The sequence below is a fragment of the Nilaparvata lugens genome, chromosome 14, assembly GCF_014356525.2.
Source record: "Nilaparvata lugens isolate BPH chromosome 14, ASM1435652v1, whole genome shotgun sequence".
NCBI classification, from domain to species: Eukaryota; Metazoa; Arthropoda; class Insecta; order Hemiptera; family Delphacidae; genus Nilaparvata; species Nilaparvata lugens.
The window spans coordinates 17,600,490-17,621,885 of NC_052517.1; the positions used below are offsets into that span (position 1 = coordinate 17,600,490).

At 35.7% G+C, this 21,396-nt stretch overlaps 1 protein-coding gene across 1 annotated transcript in view; it reads left to right on the forward strand.

Annotated features, from left to right (window-relative positions):
* Positions 1-21,396, forward strand: part of LOC120354282 (dual oxidase-like) — a 92,953-nt gene that overhangs the window by 28,691 nt on the left and 42,866 nt on the right. The window contains exons 2-5 of the mRNA XM_039441186.1: positions 1,164-1,280; positions 15,332-15,493; positions 18,007-18,194; positions 20,288-20,492. Of these exons, the coding sequence (XP_039297120.1) occupies positions 1,164-1,280; positions 15,332-15,493; positions 18,007-18,194; positions 20,288-20,492 (672 nt within the window). The remainder of the gene's footprint in view (positions 1-1,163; positions 1,281-15,331; positions 15,494-18,006; positions 18,195-20,287; positions 20,493-21,396) is intronic.

Here is a 21,396-nt window from a genome sequence, read left to right on the forward strand (position 1 = left end):
GATTACACAGATGTGTGGAGAAGCCAGTCTTTTGCTGTATTTCCATAAGGTCTATAGTTTCAATCAGGTACTTGTGGATGAGAGAACACTGCGTGAGGTCTACTGTTCACAGAACTACTAGTAATGTTAATGTCAGTACAGATTAATTTGATGGGGTCTATACGTCTATTATTAACTGTTTAATTTATTGTCTTCATGTGTTGTAGTCTTTTTTCTTTATTTTGTTCCTAAATCTGTAATCCTTTTTCCTTTATTCATCTGTACTACATACTCTGTGGTCTTGACCGTTCGAATTCAAACTGAACAACGAATCAAAACAACTCGGCGGTCGAGGAAGTTTGGCGAAGCCACCGAAAATTCCCGGTAAATAATGTAAGTTTCTAATGTCCGGTTGCACAACAGCCGGTTAAATTTTAACCGTGATTAATTTCACGAGAACCAATCAGAGAAGCCGTCTTTTCAGAAACGCCTTTGTGCAACCGGCACTAAACAACCGGTACAGTATCACAACAATATGATACAGTATCAACACATTATGATACAGTATCATCTCAACTTGATACACAACACCATAATTTGATACAAATACTCCAAACTTTGAAAGATTTCTACAAACCATGGGATATCTTCATGTGCCTCTGCGTCATATTTAGGGCCGGTTTCTGAGCTCGGGATTAGGCTAAGTTCTAGACTTTAAACAGCTGGAGTCAGAAATTCAGCTTTCCAAAACGGGGCGTAGTCGCAGTCATTGTCATAGTCACGTTTGAATTAAATTTCGAAAAACTAGAAAATTGAACTCAGAATAAAATAAAGAGAAAATAGTGTAAAGTTTCAACTATTTTGAATTATTTAGAAATGTTTAATTTCGTCAAGGAATAACGTTTCCAATTATAGAAATGAGAAAATGAAAACAGGGACTACTGTTATAGAAATTGCTACTACGCTCCGTTTTGGAAAGCTAAATTTCTGACTCCAGCTGTTTAAAGTCTAGAACTTAGCTAAATCCCAAGCTCGGGAACCGGCCGAAGTGTTATTCTTATATCTGTATAGTGTTTCCTGTTTAAATTAATATATTTTATAAAGATATATTGCAATATTTGCTTTTTCCTTTTATTAATATAATATTGTACTGACATCTACCCCAATTTTTTTGTGTGTTGCAGATGGAGAGAAAACGTCGAAAAAAGAAAACAAAGACAGAAAACAGTTTAGTTTTACAGAAAAACAGAGATATGATGGGTGGTTCAACAATTTGGCCCATCCTAATTGGGGAGCTATCGGTGAGTAGAAAAATACACAAAATAAATGAAAATCATATACACCAACATACAAGTTTTACACAAATTAACAAAAAGAATACATGCAACTCAGATGAAGAAAATTTAACTTCAAATGTAAAAGAATAAAAATCATTTTACATAAAATAAACAAAATATCAAAATATTTATCATATATTATAATTTGAATTGGGCTACGATATAGATTTACCAGAACAATTATTATGTCGTCTGATATCCACCATAATCTATATATAGAATAATTTATAAATTCATCATATAACTAGCAGGTAGCTCATGTACCACAAGGGTCCATTTAGAACTTGACAAACTGAAAACCTTGATGTAATGAAATCTTGAAGAAATGAAAATAGGCCTGTTGAATTCCTCGGATAATTAAGAATCTCAATTCAAAATTTCAAGTGAATCAGTTGAGACGTGATGATGCGTGAAACATAATTTTTTCTACAGTTACCTTGGAAAGTGACGATTCCTGCACTGATTACAGAACGCAAAGAATCACTTTTCCGCTCTAGTGCGGGAAAAATTTTTCCTGCACTCCAGATTTGCAACATGGCAACGCAAAATAGTTAGTAGGTTATATGGAGCACCAGTGCAGCAAAATCAAAATTAAGTTGGTAACTGTGGCTGTGGTGCACGTTATAAGAATCTTGGGGTGGTGGACAACACTGGATGACAGCAGTTGACAGCACAGTGCCACCACAGCACACACCACACAGCCGCCCCACCATTCAAACACACATACATTATTCTATTTTATCTATCAATAATAAAATTACACAGATATAAATTTGATGGATTTCAGGGAATTTTACCCATAATTACCCACTTTTCATATTCAATGGTAACTGTAGGAAAAACTTAATGTGAAATACGTGTGCAAAGTTTCTCTGCTGCACTCAAGAAACCATTCCGCCCTCGCCTACGGCTCGGGCGTAAACGTTTCTTTCGGTGCAGCAAACTGTCACTTTGCGCACTAGTTGCACAAATAACTATTTCCTACAGTTACCTTGAAAAGTGACAATTCCTGCACTGATTACAGAACGCAAAGAATCACTTTTCCGCTCTAGTGCGCAAAGTATTACTTTGTGTATTATCTTGCAGCCATCCCAATCAGCTGTTGACATTGTTGGCGTATATTTTGAATGCGAATTTGTTCTATCTATATTTCTTCTGATTTTATAATAAATACAAATGAGAACTCGTTAAATTATACATTTTGAATATTATTGATTATTCATTATTTTAAATAATATTTTTGGCATTCATAAATTGATTGGTTGAAACATTATATATAAATTAAGATCTACTCAAAATTATTGAAATTCTCAATTTAATTTAATTTTTAATTTGAATAAATTATTGATTATTCATTTTCAAGTTTAAAATAAATTAAAGTTGTTATTAATAACAACATTATACAGACAAACATTTGATGGATTTCAGCCATCATTTTACCCATAATCAACCACTTTTCATATTCAATGGTAACTGTAGGAAAAACTTAATGTGAAATACGTGCGCAAAGTTCATCTGCTGCACTCAAGAAACCAGTAAACGTTTCTTTCGGTGCAGCAAACTGTCACTTTGCGCACTAGTTGCACAAATAACTATTCCGATCCCGTACGTGTATAAGCCAGTTCTTTCCTTAATTATGGTACAGATGAAAATAAAATAATAATGCCTTGATAATCCATGATAGTTCTTTGGTAATGTTCTTTAGACATTATCAATCTTCACCCATCATCCTTCGTGATCATTCTTTCACTTCTTACTCCTTCTCCTCCTTCTCCTCCTCCTCCTCCTCCTCCTTCTCCTCCTTCTCCTCCTTCCCCACCTTCTCCTCCTTCTCATCCTTCTCCTCCTCCTCATTCCTTTCTTCCACATTGACATTATTTCACTCCACTCTTATTTCCCAATTCCTCTACTGCAATCCCTTTTTCTCCCCTCTTTTCACAATTCTTCCTCCTCCTTTTCCTGCTTCTCTCAGGAGCTTCTTCTCCTCCTCCTCTTCCTTTTCTATTCCACCCCCTTATTCTCAATCAAATCTTCCTATTCCTCCACTTCCTCCTTCTTCATCCACCCCCTTCTATACCTCATCCACCTTCTTCTACTATTTCTTCTTCACAGCATGTCCTTCCTTTTTTTCTAACGTCTCCTCCTCCACCCACTTCTCCTCCTCCTCTCCTCCACCTCCTCCTCACAATTATTTTCATTCTACTCTCTCACCCCCTTGCTACTCCTCCTCCTTCTCACCCACCTCTTCATCCTTCTCCTTTTCTTCACCCTCCTTCTTATTCTCCTCTCTTTTCCTTCCTACTTATCCTGCTCTTCTCCCTCTTCTTCTTTCTCCTTATCTCCTTTTTCGCCTCCTCTCACTCATCCACCCCCTCCTTCTACAACTCCAGTACCTCCTCCTCCTACTCCTCCACCTCCTCATCATCCCATTCCGTGACTCACCCAGCCTTGTCTATCAAAACGTCTAAAAATAATAATATATGCATAATTTTCTGCTATAATTATTCATAGAATAACAATCTGTCACGATGATAACTCCATCACTATATCTATAGTGAGGTCCACATCAAAATGGCAGTGAAGAAAGATAGCAGAACAACGTTGCCGATCCTCTGTCTTGTCAATGCCTTCAATAGACGGTAGCTGAGTTGGGAAAGGATAGGGCTATCTGCTTTGTTAAATGATAGACAAGGATAGCAACACCAATGTTGATCAGGTGCTGACTCTATAACATGGATCCCACTAAAGACAAATTGTGGGTTATTTTTTTCAAACTTTAATACAATTAAAAATGAAGAAGTTAAGATTATGAAAGTAAAGATATATTCTCAAAATAAAATTAAAATCGTGACTAACTGGAAACATGGTTAAAGTCCTATTTTCAATTCTTCAAGATTCCACTCATTCAAGTTTTCAGTTTGTCAAGTTTTAAAATAGACCCTTGCGGAGGACGGGTTACCTGCTATAGTGAGGTCCACTTTATAATGGCAGTGGAGACAGACAGCAGGACAACGTTGCCGATCCTCTGTCTTGTCAATGCCTTCTATAGACAGTAGCTGATACAGGTTTATTGATGTAATATTAACTGTTCATTCTCGTTCAAAATAATCAATTATATTTCATCAACCAAGAAATTATATTTTTCAATAATTTCATAATGAATTTCCATAATTAAGATGAAATATTTTGTTAATTAATTATCAATTTTACATTCTTAATAGAGAATCTAGCAACAGAGCAAAGCGAGAAAGAGATAGCGTTATCCGCTTTGTTGAATGATAGACAAGGATAGCAATACCATTGCTAATCAAACACTGCCATTATAACGTGGACCTCACCCTAGTGACGTATGTCACGGGCCTAGCCCGGAAGGGAAGAGGGTGTCACGATGCTTGTCACACAATTCGTGACCAATGTGACATCCTACAAGGCTTCACAACATTCAATGTGACACGCTTTAAGAAATTAAAGAATATCGTGACACAGCGTGTTACACATAGACTATACTGTGATAATAATTCTAGCTTCTCCTTCTTCTTCTTCTTTTTCTTCTCCTTATTCTTCTTCTTCTTCTTCTTCTTCTTCTTCTTCTTCTTCTTCTTCTTCTTCTTCTCTTCTCTTCTTCTTCTTCTTCTTCTTCTTCTTCTTCTTCTTTTCCTTCTTTCTTTTTCTTCTCATTATCCTTCTTTTTTCTGCTCCTCCTCCTCCTTCTTCTTCTCACCCTCCTCCTTTCTCCTTCTTCTTCTCATCGTCCTTTTATCTTCTTCCCATCCTCCTTCTTTCTCCTTCTTCTTCTCCTCCTCCTCCTTCTTCTTCTCACCCTCCTTCTTTCTTCTCCTCCTCATCATCCTTCTTTTTTTTCTGCTCCTCCTCCTACCTCTTCTTCTCACCCTCCTTCTTTCTTCTTCTTCTTCTTCTTCTTCTCATCATCCGTCTTCCTTCTTCTTCTCATCATCCGTCTCCTTCTTCTTCTCATCCTCCTCCTTTCTTTTTTCCTGCTCCTCCTTCTTCTTCTTCTCACCCTCCTTCTTTCTCCTTCTTCTTCTCCTCCTCCTCCTCCTCCTCCTCCTCCTCCTTCTTCTTCTCATCCTCATTCTTTCTTCTCCTCCTAATCCTCCTTCTTTTTTCTGCTCCTCCTCCTTCTTCTTCTTCTCACCTCCCTTCTTTCTTCTTCTTCTTCTTCTCATCCTCCGTCTTCCTTCTTCTTCTCATCCTCCTTCTTTTTTTCTGCTCCTCCTTCTTCTTCTTCTCATCCACCATCGTTCTTCTTCTTCTTCTTCTCATCCTCCTTCTTTCTTTTTCCCTTCTCCTCCAACTCCTTCTTCCTATTCTTTTTCCTCTTCTACTCCTGCTCCTCCTCCTCCTCCTACTCCTCCTGTTCCTTCTGTAAATTTTGAAAAACTCACTTCTAAAAGCACTGTTTCCCTCCACTCCTCCTTCCACTTTTTTCTTTCTATTTTTGTTTTTCTTTTTTCCTTTTTCCTCCAACTATGCCTCCACAGGTGGAAAAAATATAAACTATAAACTATAAATATTTATATATAAAAATAATATATATATTATTTATATATTTTTTTTTGCAATCGTGAAGGAAGAGTTTTGTTTGGATTTGTATTTGGAAATTGATCAATCTGATAAATTCAAAATTGTAGTAGATACATTTTTTGGACTCAAAATTGTGTACGAATTATCATTTAAGTTACGTAAGTAGCATAACCTTTAGACTGTGTATTCCAAATTAAGGTTTGAAGCAGTTTTCGGCAAATGCCTGTTGTTTTTACCTGAATTGTATTTGCATATGAATAAATAAATGAATACATAAATAAATAAATACATAGATAAATATAAATAACTCCTGTAATATGGAGAATAAATATCTCCTAGATCAATTATTAGAGAAATTAAGACACTATGATACAGACGGAATCTCTTATTAGGGTGCTTTAATTTATCTATGTTACAATATTTACTGGCTTATACACTAATTCACAATTAAATCAAATACACCAATCAGAAAGTATAGTTAATTATTCAACGAATCCTACAAAGTATGAAAAATTAATCAATGAGAATGAAGTTTGAATGCAATTTGAATAACAATAATATAATATTGTGATGTAACTACAAAAAATCTGGTGTGGCGCTCTCACACAACTTTCCTTGCCGTTATGAAAATTGATCACTGACGCTAGTGTTCCCGCGCATCTCAAGTATACTATTCAAATATTTGAGCCAGCTGGTGACAGGGCAATAACGCTGGAGACACACATGAGGTCTGCTATCTCTTCATAGTGAATGATTTAATAGAATCAACAATAATTTGAAATTGAATAATCACATTTTCTCGAATTTAAAGCTTATTTTCAATTTTAGGTGAAAATGTTACTGAACATTAATTGTAGAGATTTTCATGCTCAATCTACTCCACTCGATTTTATTTGTTTCAATTGTATCTGAAGCCTGATAATTGGGAATCTATCTGCATTGATGGGGCGGAGCTCCTGAAATTTTTACAGATTTGGGACTTGTGGCAGTTGATAGAGCTTATCGATGACTATTTTAGGTATGAATTTGATCAAAATCGTTGGAGCCGTTTCCGAGAAAATCACGAAAAACCCTGTTTTTGACAACATTTTCGCCATTTTAGCCGCCATCTTGAATTGCATTTGATCGAAATTGTTCGTGTCGGATCCTTATAGTGGAAGGACCTTAAGTTCCAAATTTCAAGTCATTCCGTTAATTGGGAGATGAGATATCGTGTACACGCACATACACTCATACACACACACACACACACACACACACACACACACACACACACACACACACACACACACACACACACACATACAGACCAATACTGTACCCAAAAACCAGTTTTTTGGACTCAGGGGACCTTGAAACGTATAGAAATTTAGAAATTGGGGTACCTTAATTTTTTTCGGAAAGCAATACTTTCCTTACCTATGGTAATAGGGCAAGGAAAGTAAAAATCAGCGGTGTTTCAACAAAATATTTGTCGATTCACTGAAGAGAATATAAAATAATATCCTTCCCATCAACACACGACGGATTCTGAGAACAAGAAGAAGAAGAAGAAGAAGAAGAAGAAGAAGAAGAAGAAGAAGAAGAAGAAATAGTAGAAAATTAAGTGATCCATGAAATTTAAGATACCTAGGTATTTCGACATTGCTTTTCAGGTTTGGTTAAGTAGCTGTTTTAACAGAGAACTTATAATAACCATTCAACATCCTCTCTACTCTATAATCTGCTCAATGAACAAGGTTAATTCTCTCACAGTAGAAGAAGAAGAAGAAGCAGAGAGAGAGGAGAAAAATAAGAAGAAGCAGAGAGAGAGAGAAGAAAAATAAGAAGAAGTAGAAGAAGAAAAAGATGAGGAAAGGATGAGGATGTGGAGAGGCTGGTGGATGAGAAAAATGGGGAGAAGTTGGTGAAGGAAGAGGAACAACAGGAGGAGGAGGAACTGAAGAAGGAGAAGAAGAAAAAGAAATAGAAGTGGACGAAAAAGAAGAAGAAGAAGAAGCAGAGAGAGAGAAGAAAAATAAGAAGAAGTAGAAGGAGAAAAACATGAGGAAAGGATGAGGATGTGGAGAGGCTGGTGGAGAAGAAAAATGGGGAGAAGTTGGTGAAGGAAGAGGAACAACAGGAGGAGGAGGAACTGAAGAAGGAGAAGAAGAAAAAGAAGTAGAAGTGGACGAAAAAGAAGAAGAAGAAGAAGCAGAAGAAGAAGAAGAAGAAATAAGACGAAGGAGAAGTATAACAAGGAATAAGAAATAGATAAAGAGAAGAAGAAGGAGAGAAAGGAGAAGTATAAGAATAATCAAAAAGGATGAAGAGGTGGAGAAGAAGGTGGTGGAGGAGAATGATGAGAAGGAGTGAGAGGAGGAGGATGATGAGGAGGAGGAGGAGAAGGAGCAGTAGGAGCAGAAGAAGAAGGAGGGAGAGAAGAAGAAGATGAAGAAGAAGAATAAAATGGGATAAGAGGAAGATGAGGAGATGATGGAGAAGAAAATGCAGAAGAAGAAGAAAGTCTCCACTGTAGTCTATAATCTTTTGAAAGAAACAAGGTTAATTCTCTCACGAACTCACTTCACCATTCGGTAGCCAACTGAATCAATCCTGTTATGACAATAATAAAATCACGAATATCAAATCACTATAATACAAAGTTATGGATTGGAAAACGATTTGAAACGTCTGTACACCCGATATCAACATGCTTAGATCAACCTACATATTTAAGATTATTCATTTCCGCCACACTGCCCAGAAAGCAGCTGTTTTCCAGTCCCTACGTAGATCTGAAAGACATTGTTTGACGTCAGAGCAGGTTTCTTTCCAGCCTAGGCCCAAAAGAGTACCCTTTCCAGCCGCTAACATGCAACTAAGAAAGGTGATCAAAAAACTTTTCATTATTTTTGTTCATAATTCTATAATTGAAACATTTATAATAATATCATCTTATTGTCATTTTTTGAAAGAATAAAAAAGTATAAACTCAACCTCCCACATAATTGAACATCATCTTTTAGGTTATTTAGACAAATAAGAATAAAATAGTTATTTGTATATCTAGAGTGAAAAATACGACTTTTTCTCCCTGTGGGAAAAAGTTTGAAGCCCGAGGGCAACAATTTTCCCGAGGGAGAAAACGTATATTTTTCGCTCGTGATGTACACAACATTTTTCCTCCATATACATTTTTTTATAGAAACTGCAAATAATATCATTTTAATAACTTACGTATTGGTGACAATGTTTCCTAACAACATAACCTAAAATCTGAAACCTAAAAACCGGTCGTCTGCTTGGCACTGCCGATTGCGCTATCTATCGGCAAAAGTTGTAACAATTATATCAGATGGGCATCTACCAAAAATGGCTGACTCCAGATCACGCGTTTCAGATTTGAATTGCAGATCAAAAATATTTGTTGGCTGGTATTTTGAATAGAATAAAATATTTTGAAAATTGTATAAATTTTTATCGTCTTCTAATATTAAGAATATAATATCATACAAACATATATTTCATGAGTTGATCAAATTTCTGGTTGTGGTATTGAATTCAGTTGACTCAATGACAGACACCTCTATTATGCTTTCTCATCTGAGCTTAGACCTTCTAACCTATTATAATGTAAGTTTTTAAATTAGAGATGCTTCCCATGTTATTTAAATGGAGTCACTTTTCCTCCCTAGGGAGTTTTTTCTGTTTTTTACTACCGAGAGCGAAAAAGTGACACTTTAGTATTATGTTTCAGAGAGTAAAGTGAGTACTTTAGACAGTAGGTGGAGGAAAAATAAAAATACTTGAACAATTTCCTGATATTCAGATTACCTCTGATTTGCTAGAGCTATCACCTTCCACTTCTGCTTTCGGAAGTGCTTAGTAAACAACTATTCTCATATATATATATTGTTTATTTTTGTGTGTGGCGAAAAATAGCGTTCGCATCACGGGCAAAAATGTTTTTTCAGCTCTCAATCTTGAAAACCGATTCCGAGCCGGAAAAATCTCATTTTCTGCTCTAGGTGCGAAATAAACTATTATTTATTCATTAATTGAATGAGCCTTCTTAAAATGAGGAGAATAAACCTTAATATCAAAGATTAGGATGATAATTTTTTGGTTGGATTAGATTATAAAGTCCGCTCCTGACTAAAATTCTCGTTGGTATCCTTGTCTGACATTAGACAAAGCACATAGCTCTATCCTTCTCTAACCCGGTCGTGTGTTGATGGGAGGGATATTATTCTATATCCTTCTCAGAGAATCTACAAAGATTATTTGTTGAAACACCGCCGATTTATGGACTGAAATTAAAATATTAAATTATTTATATTATCAATATTCAAATTGAATTCAATCTTAATTCTAATAATAATTTTTTCGTAGTTTTAAAATTCATTGAATGATTATAGTGAGGTCCACGTTATAATGGCAGTGTTTGATTAGCAATGGTATCCTTATAGCGCTATCTCTTTCTCGCTTTGCTCTGTTGCCAGATCGTCTTCTAACAATGTAGAATTGATAACTAATTTACAAAATATTTTATCTTAATCATGAAAATTAATTATGACTTCATTGAAAAATATAATTGATTATTTTAAACGAATATACAGTTCATATTACATCAATAAACCCTTATCAGCTACCGTCTATAGGAGGCATTGACAAGACAGAGGATCGGCAACGTTGTTCTGCTATCTTCCATCACTGTCATTATAACTTAGACATCACTATAATAATGACAAACATCAAATTGAATGCCAAGAATGTGATATCAAACTGTTAACAAAATCTGAATGATTTCACTGAAAAAGAAACCATAAATGCAATGAATTCGTCAAATGAATCTGAGTTTGTGAAAGTACACAATGTAAGTATTTATAATGAATTTATATAATAATAACGAATAATTTGTCATCCAACTGGAATCATAAATCACCACACTTAATAGGATGTTTTTGAATTAGGTTCACATTGAAGCTATACTAATCTAATCTATGCTAATATATGTTCTCCTTCAACAACTTTTGACCTAGTTTTTGAAGAAGAAGATGAAGAAGAAGAAGAAGATGAAGAAAAAGAAGAAGAAGAAGATGAAGAAGAAGAGGAAGAGGAAGAAGAAGAAGAAGAAGAAGAAGAAGAAGAAAAATAAGCTGAACAAAAAGGAGAAGGAGATGAAGGAGAGAAAGAAGGAGGAGAAGCTGAAGAAGAAGGAGAAGCTGAATAAGAAAAAGGAGAAGAAAAATAGGGGGGAGAAGAAGATGAAGAAAAACAAGCAGGAGAAGATGAAGTAGTAGATGAAGTAGAAGAAGAAGTAGAAGATGAATTAGAAGATGAGAAAGGAGGGGGTGAAGAAGTAGAAGAAGAAGAAAAAGAAAAGAAGCTGAAGAAGTTGATGAAGAAGGAGGAGAAGAAGAAGAATGAGGAGGAGAAACTGAAGGATAAGAAGAAGGAGGACGAGTGGAAGAAGAAGCTGAAGAGGAGGAAGAGGAAAGAGAAGGAGAAGCTGAATAAGAATAAGGAGAAGAAAAATAGGAGGGAGGAGAAGAAGAAGAAGAAGGAGAAGCTGAATAAGGGATAAGGAGAAGAAAAATAGGGGGGAGAAGAAGATGAAGAAAACAAGCAGGGAAGTGTGAAGTAGTAGATGAAGTAGAGAAGAAGTAGAAGATGATTAGAAGATGAGAAGGAGGGGTGAAGAAGTAGAAGAAAGAGAAAAAGAAAAGAAGCTGAAGAAGTTGATGAGGAAGGAGGAGAAGAAGAAGAATGAGGAGGAGAAACTGGAGGATAAGAAGAAGGAGGACGAGTGGAAGAAGAAGCTGAAGAGAAGGAAGAAGAAGAAGAAAGAGAAGAAGAAGAAGAAGAAAAAAAATAAGCTGAACAAAAAGGAGAAGGAGAGAAGGAGAGAAAGAAGGAGGAGAAGCTGAAGAAGAAGGAGAAGCTGAATAAGAAAAAGGAGAAGAAAAATAGGGGGGAGAAGAAGATGAAGAAAAACAAGCAGGAGAAGATGAAGTAGTAGATGAAGTAGAAGAAGAAGTAGAAGATGAATTAGAAGATGAGAAAGGAGGGGGTGAAGAAGTAGAAGAAGAAGAAAAAGAAAAGAAGCTGAAGAAGTTGATGAAGAAGGAGGAGAAGAAGAAGAATGAGGAGGAGAAACTGAAGGATAAGAAGAAGGAGGACGAGTGGAAGAAGAAGCTGAAGAGGAGGAAGAGGAAAGAGAAAGAGAGGAGAAGCTGAATAAGAATAAGGAGAAGAAAAATAGGAGGGAGGAGAAGAAGAAGAAGAAGGAGAAGCTGAATAAGGGATAAGGAGAAGAAAAATAGGGGGGAGAAGAAGATGAAGAAAAACAAGCAGGAGAAGGTGAAGTAGTAGATGAAGTAGAAGAAGAAGTAGAAGATGAATTAGAAGATGAGAAAGGAGGGGGTGAAGAAGTAGAAGAAGAAGAAAAAGAAAAGAAGCTGAAGAAGTTGATGAGGAAGGAGAGAAGAGAGAAGAATGAGGAGGAGAAACTGAGGATAAGAAGAAGGAGGACGAAGTGGAAGAAGAAGTGAAAGAGGAGAAGAGAAGAAGAAAAAAAAAAGAAGAAGAAGAAGAAGAAGAAGAAGAAGAAAAAGGAGAAGGAGAAGACCCAGTTTCTTGGTTACCCTATCCAGTGAACCAAGTTAAATTTTAATTTAAAATCTATAGAGTTCAACCACTTATGAGCTCACTATGGAATATTCTAAGAAGGTCTAACCAGAAATACGGGTTATTATGAGAGGTATATATGGATTATGAATAAATTAATTAGGCGAAAGTTATAATATCATGTGTTATAATGTAATGCACTGTATTTGGTGTTATCAATTTATTTTTCTAAACAGGTATTCAAGTGGAAGTATCATTAATAAAAATGTTTTGCCTGAGCTTGTGTAACATTTTTCTCTCCTTATAGCTCTTTCTCTGTCAATTTTTTCCTTCTTTGTCATCTTCTTCTTCTTCTTCTACTACTTTTCCTTCTTGTTCATATTTTTGTTGTTGTTTTTTTCTGTTGTTCTTCTTCATCTTCTTCTTCTTCTTCTTCTTCATCTCCCTCTATTTCTTTTCCTTTTTTCTTCTTCTTTTTCTTCTTCTTTTTCTTCTTCTTCTTCTTCTTCTTTTCCTCATTCATCTTCTTCTTTTTCTTCTTCTCCTTTTCCTCCTCCATACCCTTTTCCTCCTTCTTTTGCTCCACCACCGTCTTCTCCTTCTTTTCCTCCTCCGACAATAAACTGATAATTTTTCGTCTTCTTACTATCATTTCACTTCTTTTCCTTTTTTCCCATTTTTCTTCTCGTTTTAGATCTTCTTTTTCTCTCCTTCTTGTCTTTCTTCTTCATCTCCATCTTTTGTTGTTTGGTTCACTTTTTTCTTGTCATTTTCCATTCTATTGTATTCTTCTTGTTTTTGTTATTCTCCCCCTTTCACATCATCATTCCATCTTATCTGTTTTCTTTCTGTGCTCGTTCTTCTTCTCCTTCTATTCCCTCTTATTGTTCCTATTCTTTCCATGTTTCTCTCTATTCTCAACTTCTCCTTCTTCTTCTTCTATACCTCTTCTTTCTCATCCTTATTTTCTCTTCCTCTTCCTTCTATACTTCTTCTCCTTGTTTCTATTGTTGTTCTTGTTCCTGTTTATCTTCTTCTAAATTGCTTATCTACTATTCCTCTTTCTTGAACTATATTTCTTGTCTCACTCCTCTTCCAAATTCCATGCTTCTACGAATATAAAAATAAATAGATCAATTATAGATCAATAAATAGATTCTTCTTCTTTTTTCTTATTCTTCTTCTTCTTCTTCTTCTTCTTATTCTTCTTCTTCTCTTCTTCTTCTTTTTTCCTTCTTATTTTTTTTCTTCTTCCCCTTATTCTTCTTCTCTTCTTCTTCTTCTTCTTCTCTTCTTCTTCTTCTTCTCTTCTTCTTCTTCTTCTCCTCCTCCTCCTCCTCCTCCTCCTCCTTCTTCTTCTTCTTCTTCTTTTTCTTCTTCTTCTTGTTTTTCTAAAACTAGGTCGAGATTTATTGAAGAAGTACATACATTAGCGTGGATTAGATTAGTGAGTTCATAAAAAACCTTCCTATTAAGTGGTGATTTATGATTCCAGTTAGATTACGACAGAGAGAAGAAGAATCTTCCAGTTTGTGATTACGAATTATTTATCAATCTATAATAATATAATAAAGGAAGAACTGGTTTATACAGGTAGGGGATAGGAAATTCACGAGTGACGCATCATCACGTCTCAGCTACTCAATTGATTAACTTCAAATTTCGAATATTAATTCTTAATCTACCGAAAATAGTTGTTATAGGCCTACTTTAAATTCTCAAAGATTTCATTAGGGCAAGGTTCCAAGTTTTCAATTGGACCGTTGCGGTGAACTAGTTACCTACTAAATAAATCGTTTTCCAGTTTATTTCTTTTTTTCTTGTACACTTTAATGTTATCATATAGTTTTCCTGTTTATTGCCATTTTATGTTCATTTCATTAATTTGATATGCCTCTATTTGCAGACAATCACAAACAGAAGTTAAAGTAAATTTCCGGCAACTCTGTTCTCCTAGATTTCTTCGCTATCATTATAACGTGGACCGCACTTGAGAAATATTTACATTACTAGCCGTCAGGCTCGCTTCGCTCGCCACATCCGTTTAGCCAGGGGGATCCGCCCCCTGGACCACCGACTGGATCGTCTAAAAATGAAATCAGCAGGCTCGCTTCGCTCGCCTGCATTTTTTTCGTTTGAGCATTTTTATCATGTTAGGACGATCCAGTCGGGGGTCCAGACTAAACGTCTGGCTAAACGGATATGGCGAGCGAAGCGAGAAGCTCTTATTGAAGTAGCAGTGCCCAATCAATTTTTCCATGATGAATGCATTTCAATCTTCAACCTGATGCCAACCTAACAAAGTCAACTCAACTTAATGCCAACCTGACAAAATTATTAATTTAGTTACCAGTTAACAACTGTTTCGAAGAGGTACTCTCCCTAGATTATAGTTCTATATTAACATATGGTATGGACATTTTTCAATTATAATTAAGAGAATAAGAAGAATATACATGCTAAAAGACGAACCTTTAACCCTTAAAAACCACCCTTAGAGTTAAAATATGGGCCAACTGAACATACCTACCAAATTTGAACGTTTTTGGATTAATAACGTTATAACGTTCTAATGTGGTTCATTTGGATTTTAAGCCACCAGCTGATTAAAATTCGATTTAAGTTTCGACTGTGCAAACGGCCCTAAGTGCCGGTTGCACAAAGCTGGTTCAATTTTGATCGTGGTTAATTTTATGAGAACCAATCAGAGAAGGCTTTTTTGAAAAGACGGCTTCTTTTATTTGTACTCGTGTAATTAATCACGGTTCAAACTTAACCAGCTTCTGTGCAACCGGCCCTGTGAATATTAAAAACTATTTTTTTGGAGCAATTTATTAATTTTTCCTTTTTTTTCACAGACAGTCACATGACCCGCAAAACTCCCCCAGCCTATTCGGACGGGGTCTATATGCTAGCGGGTGAAGACAGACCGAGTCCCAGAAAGCTGAGTCAGCTTTTTATGAAGGGAGACGATGGCCAACAGAGTTCTAAAAATCGGTCTGCTCTGCTTGCGTTTTTTGGTAAGTTTCTACAAAAATAACCAGAAAAATAAAAAAATACAGATGCATATAAATTATAAACTGCATTTGTTCTTACACTTAAATTTTTCAATCAATTACCCAATGATATCAAAATAGTTTCCAGGTCTCGTGATAGAATACAGTCGCTCAAATCTATTATCAAGAAATGGCTACTAAGTATTACCCGAGAGGATCTTGAAACCATGTACAACCCTATGATTTAATTTCCAGTGATGAATGATCTATTGCTCCAATTTTGCCAAAACTGATTAATGTATTTTTTTTCATTTTTCATTAATATATTCTCTACACCTTCAAAGGGTTTTGAATAATGTTTTAGTGTTTGTTTAATAATTCTTAAAAAAGTGTTTGAGTTGAATTCATTGTTTCCTATTGACTGCTCATTATTCTTCTCCGTTATATTCCTAAACTCTGCTAATGTATTGTTTTGTTTTTTTCCTATTCATTTTTTTTTATTCCATATCATTTTTGAAATATAAATATATTTTTTGTTTCTCTTCGTCCTGCGTGATGAATAATAGATTATTAAAATTATTAATACCAGATTAATCTTTCATATATTTTCCTTGTTGAATTTGTATCTGCCAGCTTTCTCTGTCTCTGTTTTGTTCCTTGTCTAACTGCATTGCTCTCAACTGTACTCCATCATGCGGACGTGATTTATCACTTGCTGGTTGACTATTTCCACATATTTCCTCATTTATAGCAGTATAGTGTAGGCAAGAATAGAGATTTATCAGTATTATCATTTATTTTTTAATATTCAAGTGATGAATTTCCTTATGTATTATGCTCCATTATTATGTGTCATTATCATTATTTTAGTATTATTAAGTAGTTGGTTATTTTCTTACAACTTGCACAAGTTGTTTGTTTATTTTGTTCTTTCTTGTGGAAATAAATATATTATTATTATATTAATTAATAATATTATTGAACGAAAATCCCAATTAAATGCTGTGAATCACCCCGAATACTTTTGCTACTGCAAATATTGACAACAGGGTAAACAGCTAGATGGAAATACGATGTGCGCTGCCAAACAAATATTTTTCTTTTCAGCCGGGATTCGCATCTAGCTGTTTACCCTGTTGTCAATATTTGCAGTAGCAGAAGTCTTCGGGGTGATTTACAACATTCAATTGAGATTTTCGTTTAATTGACCGAACGCAGTGAGGTCTATGTTTCAACTCCATTTGCTTTTGTCTGTCTGTATGTAACGCGATTACGGCCAAACGCGTTGATAGAATTCGATGAGATTTGGCAGGAATATTCCTTTTCCAACTGCGCGTCGATGTATACACAAGGTTTTTCGAAATTTTGCATTTTAAGGGTAATATATAAAGCAAAGGAATTTGTCATACTCTGATATCATTATATGCCTATATATCATCTACCTCGAAGATAGAATCAATCAGACTATAGAATTATTCATAATCAATCAGCTGACAAGTGGATTATTTATTGCATGCATTACACAGATGTTTGGCCGTGTCTATTTCTATAAGGTAGGGTTTCAATATTTTTCATGATGCGTGCCCATCAGTATCAATATTCTCATATTTGAAAAACAAATTTGATAGGTGATTGGGAATAAAATAAAAAATGAATTAAGGAACTGAATAATGCTGAAGAAATTATAATAATCTTGATTGATAAATAGTTATTTGTGCAACTAGTGCGCAAAGTGACAGTTTGCTGCACCGAAAGAAACGTTTACGCCCGAGCCGTAGGCGAGGGTGGAATGGCTTCTCGAGTGCAGCAGAGGAACTTTGCGCACGTATTTCACATTAAGTTTTTCCTACAGTTACCATTGAATATGAAAAGTGGGTAATTATGGGTAAAATTCGCTGAAATCCATCAAATGTTTATCTGTGTAATTTTATTATTAATAAATAAAATAGAATGTAGTATGTGTGTTTGAATGGCGGGGGGGGTGGGGGGTGGCGTCTGTGTGCTGTCAACTGCTGTCATCCACCACAGTCCACCACTTCAAGATTCTTATAACGCACCACAGTCACTGTTACCAACTTAATTTTAATTTTGCTGCACTGTTGCTCCATATAACCTACTAACTATTTTGCGTTGTCATGTTGCAAATCTGGAGTGCAGGAAAAATTTTTCCCGCACTAGATCGGAAAAGTGATTCTTTGCGTTCTGTAATCAGTGCAGCAATGGCCACTTTTCAACGTAACTGTAGGAAAAAATAATTCTAAAATACTTGAGAAATATTTCTATCAGATGGAAAGATTATCACGGAACTGGATGAATATTATCATATGGGATACAAATTCACACGTGGAGTGAGTTTTTGATCTTGGAGAAAACAAATAACAGTTTTAAGAGTAAATTATGATTCAACTGTGAATTGTGTGTGATTCAACTGAATTAACTAAAAAAGTTGACATCAGATACTTGAGGATGAGAACACTGCGTGAGGTCTACTGTTCACAGAGCTACTTGTAATAATTATTGATTTTTTTCTTTTGCAGGTCAAGTAGTAAGTTCAGAGGTAGTGATGGCGAGTGAGTCAGGATGTCCAATCGAAGTACATAGAATTGAGATCGAGAAATGTGACGAGATGTATGACCCCGAGTGTGAGGGAGGAAAATCTATTCCTTTCCACAGAGCGGGCTATGACAGGAAAACAGGGCAGAGTCCCAATAATCCAAGGGAACAAGTGAGTTAATTACATTATAAAATTACTAAAATAAATACAAATAATAACTCACTGAATAGTGGTTAATGATATCTTATGTCACATGGACAGGAAGTGGCCTTTTGCAGGCGAGGATGATGCTTCTAGTCGAGGCGTTAGCCAAAAATAAAGGGTACTACAAGTTTTTCTTACAGGGTGTCCCACGAAAGGTGTAACAGCCGAAGACCATGAATTCTTATATTGAATTTGCTACAAAAAATGTTCAGTAAAATTTTCTTATATCGACCTTAGTTTTCGAGATATATTGATTTTTCGATATTTTTGAAAAAGTTAATAACTAGAAAAATATTAGTCAAAATCTAATTCCAAGGACATGGTTGGAAAGAGCAAGAAATTTCCAATAAGATTCATATAATTTGTTCCTTTATTTCACGTTTTTGAACTTTTTATGAGTAATCAAACTGTTTGAAATTTGGCTTTGAACTCAACGAATGTACTTTTTTCAACTTTGAACGCTCATAAAAAGTTCAAAAACGTCAAACAAAGGAACAAATCATATGAATCTTATTGGAAATTCTATCCCCTTTCCAGCCATCTCCTTGGAATTAGATTTTGACTGATAGTTTTCTAGTTATTAAACTTTTTTCAAAAATATCGAAAAAACGATATATCTCGAAAACTAAGGTCGATATAAGATAATTTTACTGAACATTTTTTGTAGCAAATTCAATGTAGAATTCATGGTCTCCGGCTGTTACACCTTTCGTGGGACACTCTGTATTGTTTTTTATTATTTTTTAAAAAGTAGCCCATAGAAGTGAAGTGTTTTTAATCATTGTTCATATCATCTCCTTTCCCTCTTCCTGTGTTATCTCATTTATTGTCTCTCCTTCACGTTTTTCTTTGCCTCTTTCTACTCTCTATCGTCTCCAATTCCTTCTCTTCTTTGTTTTGTCTTCTTCTTCTTCTCCTACAATCTTCTGATCCTCCTACTCCTCCTTTTTCTTCTTCCCTCCCTCCTGCATCACCCCTACCTTTTCCTCCACTTTCTCCTCATCCTCCTTCTCCTTCACTCCCTCCTGCTTCTCCTCTTCCTTCTACTCCACCTCCTTCTACTCCTCCTCTTCCTGCTACTCCTCGTCCTCCTCCTCCTCCTCCTCCTTTTGGGTAGAGAGTTAGTGGGGAGGATATTTTTAATATTCTTTCCGAAGAATGGACATTGATATGTCCAAAGCTCCGCCAATTTATGTAGATGCATTACAATATAATTATTATCTATAGTTATTAAATTACAAATTACTTTTTCATATCATATACAGTTCAATAATTATTTTCTTAGTCTATATTATGTAAATTCATCTATAATGTTGCTGTATTGTAAGCTTTTGTATATAAGTGTATAAGCCAGTATTATATTGTAATCTACATAAATAAAGTACTCAATCAATCCTCCTTCTTCTTTCTCCTGATTCTCCTTCACCTTCTCCTCCTCCTTGTGCTGTTTCACTCCGTCCTGCTTCTCCTCTTCCTTCTACTCAACCTCCTTCTCCTCCTCCTCTTCCTGCTACTCCTCGTCCTCCTCCTCCTCCTTCTTCTTCTTCCTCCTGATTCTCCTCCACTTTCACCTCCACCTACTCCTTCTCATCCTCCTCCGCCTCCTCCTCCTTGTGCTGTTTCACTCCGTCCTGCTTCTCCTCTTCCTTCTACTCAACCTCCTTCTCCTCCTCCTCTTCCTGCTACTCCTCGTCCTCCTCCTCCTCCTTCTTCTTCTTCCTCCTGATTCTCCTCCACTTTCACCTCCACCTACTCCTTCTCATCCTCCTCCGCCTCCTCCTCCTTGTGCTGTTTCACTCCCTCCTGCTTCTCCTCTTCCTTCTACTCCTCCTCCTTCTACTCCACCTCCCTCTCTTCCTCCTTCTTCTTCTTCTTTTTCTTCCTCTTCTTCCTCCACCTCCTCCTCGTCCTTCTTTTTCTTCTTCTTCTTATTTTTCTTCTTGTTCTTCTTCTCCTACTCCTAATCTCCAGGAACAAGAGAAGGTTCCTCCTCCTCTTCTTCATCATTCGGTTTCCGAACCGATTTTTAGTCTCAAAATTAATTTAGTTTCTGCTTGCAGTTAAACAGAGTTACCAGCTGGATAGACGGCAGTTTCATCTACAGCACAAGTGAGGCATGGATTACAGCGATGAGGTCCTTCGAGAACGGAACCCTTCTTAGTGATGCCTCAGGGAAGTTACCTGTTAAGAATACTATGAGGGTGCCACTATTCAACAACCCTGTACCAAATGTACTCAGGACTCTGAGTCCTGAACGATTATTTTGTAAGTAAAACAAGCGAGATGAATAATTTTAATCCTGCAATTTCAATAACTAAACAAAATTATTCTTCAATTTCAAAACCAAATTTCAAACAGTTTAAACGCTCATAAAAAATCTGGTGAGGTACACTCACACAACTTTCCTTGCTCAATGAACTGTAAGCCTCATTTTCAATAATTTAGGGGAATAACATAATGCCGATTGGCGGCTAATATTTAAAACTACGATTATACTATAATTTATTGTATATAATGGTTTCCAGAGTGCATTTTCCTTTGTCTCACTAATATTATTGTGAAATTTGAGGATTTTTAAAAAGTCGTCAAAACAGCTGTTCTACAAATAGAATATTGACTATGTGTTCTTTTGAATAAACTGCTCTACCTACCACAGTAACTATATTACTGTAATATAGTACTATATTACTATAATATAGTTTCTGTATACCCACCTACCTCACGCTCGAGAAGGAGGCTACAAAGTCAATTTATCAAGGATGGGGTGGACCCCCCATTAGTTTCCCAGGAAGGAGATTCATGCTAGTTGATAGAGTTGATATGTAACTATACAGGGTGTGAATTTGAAAAAAATCGGTCGAGTCATTTTTGAGAAAATTGTGCTAGAAATTTAACAAAATTCATTTTTCTGAAGAATATTACGCAGCTCCTGCAATTTTCACAGAAATGAGACTCATGTCAGTTGATAGGGCTTATAAATAGCTATCTAGGGTATACATTTAAACAAAATTGTTGGGGAAAAATATATATTCCTGATTAATTTGACATTAAATTGATTATTTTATCAAGGTAATGATAATTAATATTAGATCAAATTTAATGGGATGAATTGAGTAACAGCTGTGTACAGTCAGTGGCAAAATGGAGAGACTTGGCAATGTTTTTCTCC